This window comes from Mycteria americana, chromosome 5 (genome assembly GCF_035582795.1).
Source record: "Mycteria americana isolate JAX WOST 10 ecotype Jacksonville Zoo and Gardens chromosome 5, USCA_MyAme_1.0, whole genome shotgun sequence".
Lineage (NCBI taxonomy): Eukaryota > Metazoa > Chordata > Aves > Ciconiiformes > Ciconiidae > Mycteria > Mycteria americana.
In genome coordinates this window covers 61512049-61524402 of record NC_134369.1, presented here as the reverse complement: position 1 = coordinate 61524402, position 12354 = coordinate 61512049, and the positions used below count along the sequence as shown (strand labels likewise).

Genomic DNA, 12354 nt, shown 5'->3' with positions numbered 1-12354 from the left:
ATTTATGACTTAAAAACATTAGGAAAGCTTTAATAACGCTTGCTTCCCTATCAGAGTCCTGTATCACAGGCAGACAAGTTGAGACACCACCCTGACGGTCTCCCTTTGCACAGAACAGACTCAGAATTTGGCATAGCTCTAAAGTCTCTGCTTGGAAAAAGAAAAGAAAGAAAAAAAAAAAAGAAACCACGCACTCTGCATGAAATGTGCTCAGAAAAATGGCACCCTTACGACCTGTCATGTTCATTATTTCTTTTTTTTTTCCCCTCTCTCTCTCTTTTCTTTTTTTAAAAATAGGTATGACTGATAGTACTTTTAATGTTGAAATCATGCTAAGTCAGAAACAGACATCTCCACCAGAAGGTCAAAACCAGGGCTGATCAACATGCACAGCAAGAGCTTCAACAATGAAATACCAGAATCTGTTTAATCATATCACATGCAGATACTCTAGAAAACTGTGCTGTTTTCTATACTTCTCAGCACTAAAAGTTAGTCTAGATGTTCACATCTGTCAGCATAGCTCATTTCTTCCTACCCCAATATATACCGTTACAAGAATATTGTATCCACATTTTCGAGATAAAAAATCCAACTCCAGGAGGTAAACAGTAATTCTGTAAATAAATTAGGAACTGTATTTGAAAAAGCTGAATTGCAATCTCAATCTTTAAGATTACATAAAACAATGTTCACTTTTATAAAAAAAAAAAAAACCAACAACAAAAAACCCCCAACAAAACAAAAAACCCCAACCCCAAACCCATGAACAAAACCATGACACTGGCATCATAGCAGTCCTCTATAAGGCTATAAAAGGATTCCTCTCCAGCTTTAAAAACATATACAGAAATGCTATGAAAAAGCATATTTTTGAATCATTCCCAAATTTACATATGCATGACTAACACGTCCGTTGGGAAATTTTGCAACACTTCAGAATATTAAGGAGCACTGACTTTTTTTATTTTTTTCAGCTTTGTTATTCTAGGACTGACAGAGAACATTATCTTTTAATGAATATTACTTGCAGGTTAAAGTTAGATTTGTGACACAATCATATTTGACAGTGTATAAAACCTTTTATCTCAGTCGGGGCATCATAATATTGTATTTAAAAATTCTCATTACAACATTCTCTTATGTATTGTAGGAATCCAGACCACATCCTTAAAAGTCTCTTCCCTTTGTACATCAGTTATCTCTAAACGCTGCACATTTACACAATTTACTAAAATCAGCATATCCTTGCAGAATAACGTGTACAAATACAGGTACACTCACCTGTTTGTACTGTTAAAAATCCCTTATAGCATATAAACTAACCGTACATAATGGGCAAGGGAGCATCTTAGAAATACATAATTAGCAAGACTGTACCATGGGGAAAAAACCTGTCAACGTGTAATGGAAGTATTACTAAAATGAGAAATTCTTATGAACAGAAATTCTCATTTTTAATATCATATACATTTTGAATCATTAAACTTAAATTTTGCTTTTCTGTATTAATAGTGTTGAATAGAAGTGAAACACATTTAACATTTAGGTTGCCAGTTAACCAGTTATGAAATGCACCACTGCTAGCTGTTCTATTTTTTTGTTGTTGTTCCTTTTTGATCTTGGTCAATTACTCAGCGAGTCCATCACAGCAGCAACCTCAGTCCTGCAGATGCCGACACTCGCACACTAATGTTATTTGGTAAGGGACAACTATATTTTCAGTAAAATCAGAGGGAAAATAGTTTTTTGTTTGTTGGTGTTGTTTTTTGTTTGGTTTTTTGGTGGTTTTTTTGTGGGTTTTTTTGTTTTTTGTTTTTTTTAAAAAACAAACCCAAATAGTTGCAAAAAACATTCCAGAGAAAATTCAGAAAATATTAAGTCTGATCTCCTAATGGTTTAGATAGTAAACTAAGCTTATAGAATTTAGAAATGTTTGTTTGGGAAAGTTTTCTTAATATGCATTTAAGAGAAGAAAAAAAAAAAAAGGGCAGCTAGATCTGGAAGTAAATGCAAGTACCTCATAAAAAAAAAAAAAAAACATATATATACCCTTCCTTTCCCTCAGCATTAAACCCAGGTAAGTTTTTTGTTTAAAATTTTACAGATTTGATCTGTATGAGGATCTTCGGATACTAACTCCATGAGAGCTGAAGTGAAAGTGTATTATAGCAGCTGTCAAGTGCACAAGCAACAAGCATGCAATTCCTAACATAAAGACACTCTTAAAAGTTTCCTCTCAAAACTGAACAAACACAGCTAGATGAGTAGCACATATCCATGACATTCAAGCTCTAGAGCTTTTTCCAGTATATAACGTATTTGAGTGTCAGAAGTTCATAGAGGTAACCTAGAATCAAGAACTAAAGTGAATATGACCCATCAACATCACTAGAAAAATTGCCAGCCCACAACAAACTAAATCACAGACACTGTGGAATTATTTGCTAATTAACCATGAAAAAATTATCCATAATGTAACAATGAATTCAAGCTTCTTGCATAAGGTTTAAGTGAGCAGTTGCAAAGAACACAAACTACTTCAGCGTGTCAGTGGGCAGGTACATACAAGCTCGGATATGGTACATTAATGTATTTATTAAATATTCATATTGAACACATTCTTACATTTGTAAACAATTTCAATATATCCTAAGTTACAAACTATTTTCTTAAGACAGCAAAAATAAACAAACTGGTTTCTGAAGGCTGAAACACCCTTTGCCATTTATATTTGAGATAACCAAAGCATTAATCTGCAAGTTTTCAAATCATAATAAAACAAAACACACCTTTAAGGCCAATAAGCAATTTTTTTCCAATAAACAACTGAAAACAAAAATCCATTTTCTGTAACTGAAGTACCTGTACTACAAATGTTAGCTAACAAGGAGAACCGGATAAGCAGAAATCAACATACCACAAGTTTGTTGGCAGAGAATTTTTCTTTTTTTGGTGAAAATAGGTAAGATCTTTTCAAGGTGTTTGACACCGTTCTGAAGGTACTTCTCCAGAGATACTTCTGGGTTATCTGTGTGCAGACAAGCTACCTATTCTATCCGAACTACATCAGATGGCATTGCACTGTGCTGCAGGGAGCTTCGCCAGCTTGCAGCTTTGCTAATACATGGATCTCGATGCTCCACAAACCAATTGCATCACAGACTTCTCTTTTCTATGTTCATCTCTATTCTTAGAGCCTCTTAAATCATAATTTATTTCCTTTTCTTTTTGCATTATCTGAGCTATCCTGCTCCTCCATTTCCTGCATAAACTGAGGGTGTACAGCGTTAATCATAAGCTGCTCCAATGAATATAAATCATACCTCACTAATACCAGTCACCAGGGCAAACAGGCTGGTATTTCTGGAAGCCTATCATCAGCACTTTTGTGCAACGCCCAAGAGAAAGTTCGCAGCATGCATGAAGACCAAAAATTAAGACTATTTCAGATTAAAAAGCAAAGTATTTCCTAAATAAGAAACCTTGATGAAAATCCACTTTTGCAGCTCCTCCTTTCCCTTCCCACTATTTCAAGTGATCTGCTGACCTCAACTCCAGCCCTATGGCACAGAAGCAAGGTGGTTATCTCAGCAATACCACAGGCCATTTAGAGCTTACCAGTTACGGGCTTTCACAGATCTAATATAGATCTTCAAGTATGTGAAGACAATCCTATTCCATACGCAGTGTTTAAAATACAATCTCATGTGAAGTACATCACACCACACAGTAGTCAACCCAACATTTATGAAGAAAATACACATCTCTTGGTCTACTACAGATAGAAGAAAGGTTTCCCAGGTACTGTAGCCATAGAAATATAGCCACCTGTTACGAATAACTGGAGTTTGAAAGCTGGAAGTCGGTTAAACACAGCTAACCTGAAGGAACACTATATTATTCCCAGCGCTTCATAAAAGTCAAACCCACCTTAATCATCTCAGTCCTTTAAATTATAGCCTGCCAGTTTGCTTTAACTCCTGTCCAGACACAGACATTAAACAACACACAGCTGTCCAAAAAGAAAGTTTCCCAGCTTCACTTGACCCACTGAACACACATCAAGTCATGTATCTATGTACACATTAGGAGAACAGGGTGACCGGCCAACAGCATTCTCAGCAGCCCTAATAGGTGTGAATTAAGTCATGAGTGAGCACGTGTAGAGAGCACAGCAAATATAGACACCTGCTATGATCCATGAGACTGGGCATAGCTTCATCTTTAGTAAAGGTAGTAATTACTACCCATCACTAGATCAGCAATTGCACCAGTGTTTCATAACAAAGTTTGACCCTCAACAGCCTGGGGACACACATACAGCATCAGACATGCATCAGACATCCACTAGAGATAGGCTCAAGATCTTTTCTTTCTTTTCACTTCAGACTGGGCGTAGTGATTGCAGTCTGAAAGGCAAGTGTTGTGCATATGCACAACAATACTTCTACCATTTCTTCACATCTAGGTACGCTGCATCAAGAACAGTAGAACACTCTCAGAACATACCTTATGCGGTTTTTAAGACTTACACCCCCCCCAAGTCCAAGCAGGCACTCTTCTGCCCTTCATTGGCCTACTAGTTTAAACTGCAACAGAGACAAGGTGGAAACTGATCTAGAACTTCACCCTACCTGCTGTAAGATGGATTACTTTCCCCCTCTCCCATCTGCTCATTTTTCTCGTTTCCAGCTCACTGTCCACTCTGTTTCTCCTTGAATGCTCAGTTCTAGTCTCCCTAAGCTGACAGTCCCAGGCACTCCCTAAACATACTATTTAAAATAGGACAAAATGTAGGTTCTAGACCAAGAGACATTTTTCTTTGCAGCTGAGTTTTTGAACAAAAGGTTATGCCAGTCAATGAGGCTGTATACATAACTTCTTATTAAAATCACTACTTTAATTCAGTGTCATTTGCTTATGTCACACCCTGGATGTAACAGCTTGTGCATGAACCTACAATGTCAGTTTAAAAAATAGGACATATTATTCATAATCTGTGGTGCTAAATATTCTTATTTACAAATTTAATAAAATAGATTGAAATTCACTAATTAAATAAACAGCAGTTAAGTCTTGAGAAATTTTAAGCAGCGTCTTGTATATAGACTGCTATACTAACATGATGGACAATATTTCGTATTCTTTTTGTACGAACAGTATCTGTGTGAAGAGAAGAATGTTGCAGTCTGGTTCGATCTGTATGAAAAGCAGTATAATTCACATGGGCTGAGAAGCCGGGTTTCTTATTTTCAAGAAACACTAATGCATTATATCAAGAAAACAATGACTGGAGGAAAAAAGTCTTATCCCTTGACATTTTCACATTGCCTACAACAGTACTACTTAACATTTCAGCAATCTATTAGGCTTTCACTGCCAACTTTGAAGACTAGAAAGCAGTATGCATCACACTCCAACACAGCTTGCTTTTTTTTTTTTTTTAGAAAAAAATGATCCTTTAGAGCAAATCAGTTGCTCATAAACAATAGATCAGTACATCTGACCACACCCAGAAGATACTATCCTAACACTACTACAAGCTACCATAAGCACACTATGCAAACATGTATCTACACAACAGACAGTAGCTAAAATAAAGATGATAAAAGCCATATTAGTAAGAGAGGACGCATCAATTGTCATCATCTTTTCATCACAGATGGCAGTAAATATAATCCTAAAAGATCACAAAGCTTTAAAATTGACAAAGGAAAAATTCATATTCACTAAAAAGATGCCACTATGCTTGAGCTATGCTCAGGAAAACCAGACCAATAAATAGCAATAGACCAGGTCTTCTCACAATGCCAAGAGATACTTTAGTACAAACAAAGTAGGGTTTGAGCATGCTGCACTGAGGACAGATGACTGATATTTTGCATAGAGAGCCCAAATATTCTGCTTTTATGTGAAATGAGCGAATATACTTTCACACAGACATTTCTGGGTTGAAGAAACTTAGATATTTCCTATACAACACACTGGAAGTCCTCATATAAGGAATGAAACAAAAGAAAAAAACCAGTGTGTTTGAACATGCAAGTATGTGCAAGTTTGCACATGTGTATACTTGATATATAATGTATGCTGTCCAGATATAAGTAGTATGATAGTTGAGATGCTTCTCTGTCTTATGCCCAAGATCCCCCACAAGAGTTATTCTAATTTAGAAAGACATACCTTTTAAAGCTGGCAGTTTTTGAAGCTCCCTGTTATTGCTAACATTAAACCTTGAAGAACTCTGCCGCTTTTCCTTCTTCAGTACTGTCTGTGGTGCTGGTACTTTGATTTTAGATAGTTGTGCTGGGGGAGGAGTGCTGTTTGATTTTTTGTTTGACACCTGTTTAAAAAGAAATGAAAGCAGTTAATTGCAGCTGAACTTAGAAAATCTTCTAAAAAACTATTTTTGTTACAGAAATAAATTAAGCAAAATAAGCTTTTAATCAAATTGCTCTATTCATCATCCTCTGAATGTACAGTTATCTAACTCTTCTGTTCCCTCTTTTCAGTGTTCATTTCTGTACCACAGCCCTCATAGATGGAAACAGATCACCTTGTTACATGCACTGGCCCATTTATTTGAAGTTGCTAGCCAACTGAAAATGAATTTTCAAATAGCGTAGTTCCTCAGCTACTCTCACCTTTTCTCTGAGAAGTCCAGGTCTCCAAAGTCTTTTGCTGTCTAACTTCAACTTCAAAGGGATCACAGGACCTTGCCTATTTACAGCAGGTGAACCTTTCACTGCCTATTTGTACTGTGCCTCATTGCTGGAGTCTTAAGCTTGGCTTAGGACATTCAGGCTTTGATATAAAGTTAAAGGAGCGAGTCTTACTATTGTAGTAAGTTCAGAAGCTTCTAAAACATACATGAAGATTTGTAGCAGTTTACTGCCTACTCAGAGCAAGTTGCTTTTACTGTAATAATCCTTATCAGATTGTCACTGTACCTCTATATGAAGTAAATAACATAAAACCAGAAAAATGGTTCCCACCTATAGGTTTCCAATTAGCTGTTATTTCCCAGACTACACTTGACAGTGCTCTCTCTCAGGCTGAATAAAATGCATCATAAACAAAAGCCTGTCAGAACTTGTGATGCTGCCTTTCTCATTCCTTTTCTGAAGTAGGAAAAGCAGGTTTAAAGTAGGTAATAGTTAACTTTTTACATATTAATAATTTCATGACTTTCTTTAGAAGAATGATAAAACATCTAGGAGTGACCTACACTAAGAATATAGAAACAGCTGAGCAGGAAATCTTACTGCAAGTATTGTAATTCATTTTACAGGGCCTTAATTTGCTGTAGAAGCCCTTCAAATTTACAAACTATTTTACACTGAAGCACACACATGTGAAAATACACCTTGGCACTTTTCTCTTACAGGAAAGACCATATTCTCCTTTTCAGGAAGTGCCCATGTGATAAGAAATAGGAAAAAAATTAGATGGGAATGGGATTCAGGATGGAGATCAAGTGGTAATGCTGCTACTTTGGCAGTTTGAATGGATTTAATTAGAGTTTTGTTAAGTATAGTAGGTATGAAAGCAGTGTTTCTTTCCTGCATGAAAGAACATCAATGGCATTTTCATAGGGATATGGCTAAAACAATAGAAACCACTTTTCTTCATGTTCTAAAAAGGATTTCCAGAATAGCTTATTCATCAGCAATTTCCATATGGTCTGGGAGCATACACATTCAGCGCACATGGAAGTGTTACCATACATAAATTTATCTACCTTTAGAGTCTAAGACAGTAATTTTATTCAAATTTTGTTCTAGTACCATAACTTGGAGAAATGTATATGCTTCAGGAATAGATTAACAATTGTGTTATGTTATACACATAGTACTTAATATATTGAAGATATGGCTGAAAGCAACATTTAGTTTTCATTGAACACATTTAAGATGACCATTTTGCTGATTTAATATTACAATAGCAAAACCCCTTGCAGCCTTATAGAACAAGTAAGGGGAGACCATACACTGAACACTAGAAGTCTTAAGTTACCAAAAATACTCTAGAACTTGTTTCAGTAAAAATGACATACATCAGCAAGTTAAAAGCATTTATGTACAAGTAATACCTGTTACATTGCATTTTTCAGACTATTTCACTTTTTAATCCCAAACACTAAATGCTTAAAAATCTTTTTGCTGAAATACAAGTAATCTGCAAGATCACTTGCAGATTTTATCCATTAATTCAAGTTTTTAAAAAAAGCATTCCAAATGAAAGTATGAATAGACTAAGCAAAAAGAAAAACAGCACTAAAAATTAGGAAGCAATGACTTACCATGTATTAAACAATAAAAGCTAATTAAGATGCATTATAAACACTATTACTGCACAGGATTTTATACTTTCAATATTGCGCTTGAGCCTAATGGTGTTTTTCTGAACCAGCTATCTTCCACTGCCACCTGGTTTTTGTTCCTTACTTGGAACAGGAAAAGCTGCTTTCCTGTTTCCTCTATTCCCAAACAAAAATCTCAATTTCGAATTAACAAGTGCTCACATGTGCCTGCACGCTATGGTATCTTAAGGTAACACACACCTCAGAGAGCCAAGTATTCTAAATAACAGATAAATTCTAAAATTAGCCAAAAGTGGTTATTTAAGAGAATGGGTAACATTTCTAATTAGAAATGTTGAAGGAAAGCATTTTTTGTTGCTATGGCAACTGCCCATCTAGCAGTGATGACTCCAGCGTAATTCTAGCCCTGAATCACTGGCCAATTTATCCAACAGATTTCCTCCTCCTTTCTACCATCAACCATGATCATCCCTGCTTTTCAGTCGTGCTCCAGTCCTTCGGATAGGACATACCACAAAGCTGCCAAAACAGTTTCCAGTTCATTATTATTTGAATACTACACTGCACAGCTGTACCCAATGTCCTCTGCAAGTGGCACTATGGTGCTACTGTGAGAACTGGCCTCCAGAGCTTGCAGATAACCAGCCCTTGGATAGAAGGGCACCTCAAGAAAGTGAGTTAAGTCGACCTAAGCCACGCAACTCAGCGATCTTAACCACCCCTCTAAAAAGAAAAGAAATTCAGACTAACAATTCTTTGTATTCATTTGCTGAAGATTTCAAGGTAACATAACTTTTTATGAAGGTACAGTGCTCATTAGTTCAGATCAAAGAGCCAACCAAGCTCAGCTTCTTCCTGCCAGTAACAAACCAAACTACTTCAGAAACCACAACTCCTGAGAATAACTGATGGACATTCTGCTACACCAGTAAACAATTCAACTGCTACACCAGTAAACAATTCAACTGCTACACCAGTAAACAATTCAACTGCTACACCAGTAAACAATTCAACTTGACCAACACCAGAACAGTCAAACTACAGATAACGTTTTTATCAACTCTCTTCCTGTGACTAGAATGGGAAACACCTAGTCTTCCCCTTGTTCTGGCAAACAGCTCCCTCCTACCCAAATGTTTATATACTCATAGACACATTCAATTCCAAAAGTGCTGATAAACCCCTGAAAATGTGTAAGAATTAGTCTGAAAAAGTTAGATTGAGAATGTGTTTCTTCAGATCATAATTAAAACACAACCCTTAGGTTTTCTGATCAATTTATTTTTTAAAAGCTAGAGTATTTTTTACATACTTTTATGAACATGAAGACAATCAGGACCAGTGTGATTCTGACTTAACTTCTGCTTTTAACAACTAAAAAAACAGAGTTTATATCCCTCAGTTCCCCTGAATAAGCTTAAAATTAATTCAAAAGAATAAAAGGCAGGGAGGAGAGAAAGAGGTTTCTTGCCAGTCATGACAGTTCAAGATAGGTAGTCCTTGCATCCCTTCTTCCCTAGAGTCCTCCTGCATCAAGTAGGATGTGGTACATTCCTTGTCTTAACATCACTGTTTTGAGCAAAGTTGGATCCTTCATCCCCCTAAGTCGTACACAGGCAAGTATAGATCAGAGCACAACACTAAGTTTGAAAAGATGCAAAGAAAGATGCAAGTAGACCAAGCACATCTACAGTTACAGTTATTTTTTCTTTTTAAATTAAATTGATCAAACAGCCCACACAGCAACTTTTACTTTTGGCCAGCCGTCTAAGACATAAGAGAGAGAGTACTGGGATCTGGAAGGAGGGTCCACCCTGCATCGCAGGTACATCAACAAGTCTTTCAGTAGACCCTATTCTTCCCCTTCTGACAGTCCCCCCAAAACCCGGTATTCAAGCTACCTTGGCCAAACATGGGCAACCAGAAGAACTCTGTCTGACCTTACCTTTCAAAGCACATTCACTAATAACTGAATTAGACCAAAGCACACAAAGTCTTCCGCTCCACAAAATCAAGAGGGCTTCCAAGCCAAGCCTAGAGTGGGGTCAACTCTACAATGATGCAGCAAACTTTCATACTGCTTTCTAAGATAAACTGGTCAGAGCAGGGTAAGGATTTGAAGATGACAGTAAAATCACCTGGATGCACCTATCATTCAAGATTACAAAAATTGGATGGCTTACTAGTGACAAAAATCAGATCACCTCCTAAGCACAAGGCAAGACATACTCTCTCTCTCTGCCTGAACATGGTGCTAGGGAGTATCCTATATGGTGTTTCTTGACACATATCAGTCTAACACTAATCTGCCAATTTCTTCCCTCTAATGAGTATCACCACTGAATTCAAGTTTATATCAGTGTGTACACCATCCCAGGATGGCAGCAGCAAGCCACATACCAGCAAGAACCTTGATAAAAACTCTGGACTACAAGATCCAGATAGGTGAACTTTGTACCAATTAACACATAATTAAGACTCCCTGTGAAATGCAGGTACACAGAGGGAAAAGCACAGAATGCTTTTTATGAGAGTCATTACTCTGAATCTGAGAACAGAAGGAGACTGCTTATATTAATGCAGAATTAATCCCTTTCTTCTTTTCCTTTTGGTATAGCAAGTAGCCTCCATGGGTTTATTTTTCATTAAGATAAACAGAGGTCTGATATATAGCACCCAGAAGGTGTCATTTCTTGCCAAGGCAGCCTCAGAAGGGGCTATGAAAGCATTCTGGATTGTATATACTTACAATGAAACTGAAATACAATTTACTGAACCTAAAAAAGAACATGAGAAAACATGAAAGGGACATTTACAACCTCATTTTCAAAACTGTATGAGGGCCCAGTATGTAATCAAAATAATTTGGCTAAGAGGTTGAGGCCCAATACATAATCAATGTCATTAGGCTGAGAAATTGAACTTAATTTAATGTCTTGAGATGAGAACTGAAATCAAAGATCAAGGAGTCAAAATGGGTGGAAAGCAGTTAAGAGCCTTCTGTGCAGATTTTTTTCCCCTCTGCAGTAACTTCAAAGTAGTGTGAAAATCTCTGAACACTCCAGGAATCTTGAACTCTGTCACAGAGCTCTCTCCTTTGCAGATCTTAATTTACTGCTCTGTTTTGGGGGTGTGAACAGGGACAGATCATATCTGGCATATGGCCCAGTAGCCATCAACCTGGTAAATACATCCACAGCATACCTGCAGGAGATAGGCTGGTGGCGTTAGATTAGCAGCTGGGATCAAGGCAAGTTGTTAAAGACAGCATGCTACCAGGAAAGTGGCATTTGTCAGCTGATTTCAATGCTGTGCTATTAACACCACCAGTTCAACATGCCTTCCATGAGGACAACATCAGAATAAAATCTTGTTATTATGGTATAGAAGATATGGCTTGACAGAGCTATCCAGAGTCTGCAGCAAATTCTAGTTCATGCAAGTAGTGCCCAATCACTGGTAAAGAGTTTGTTATGGAGCAACTAGCTATGACCTTTAACATCAGTATTTTCAATCTACAGAGACTCCGTGCAAACTGTACAAAGCTTGATATGGATTCTTAATCATCTGGACACATAAAAAGGAGCATTGATCCATAACCAACCCAGTTAAAGTAGGGAAATGACATGCTTGTTGGGTACCATTTTAGATGGCAAACAGTTCTGAGGTTCTCACTTTGCTGAAGATTCTTGCTACTACGCCATTATTGTTCACCAGTTTCACCACCACAAGACTGTCTGGACAGACAACTTATGGAGGAGCCTCTGGAAATGCAGCTTATGATGCTGAAGGCTTTGGTTGGTTTCACAGAGACTGCAATTTAGATTTCTATTTTTTTTCCTGAACAAAATCATTTACCAGAATGATACCTGGATTGGCCTGCTAGAATGATCTTTGCAGCTGCCTTTCTAACAAGTATGTTTATTATCATTAAAGATTCTCTCAATGGTTGAGATACACTGGATAGTACAGTGGTAGTCTCAGCATAACTTACTATGTTTTTATTTGGTAAGACAGCAAGAGCTGCA

General features: G+C 37.0%; 1 protein-coding gene across 2 annotated transcripts in view; it reads right to left on the bottom strand.

Moving 5' to 3' along the window:
- The window catches only part of PPP2R5C (protein phosphatase 2 regulatory subunit B'gamma), an 84535-nt gene that overhangs the window by 61013 nt on the left and 11168 nt on the right, over nt 1–12354 (bottom strand). For both annotated transcript variants that reach the window (XM_075503594.1, XM_075503595.1), the window contains exon 3: nt 6187–6346. In XM_075503594.1, coding sequence (XP_075359709.1) covers nt 6187–6346 — 160 coding nt within the window. The remainder of the gene's footprint in view (nt 1–6186; nt 6347–12354) is intronic.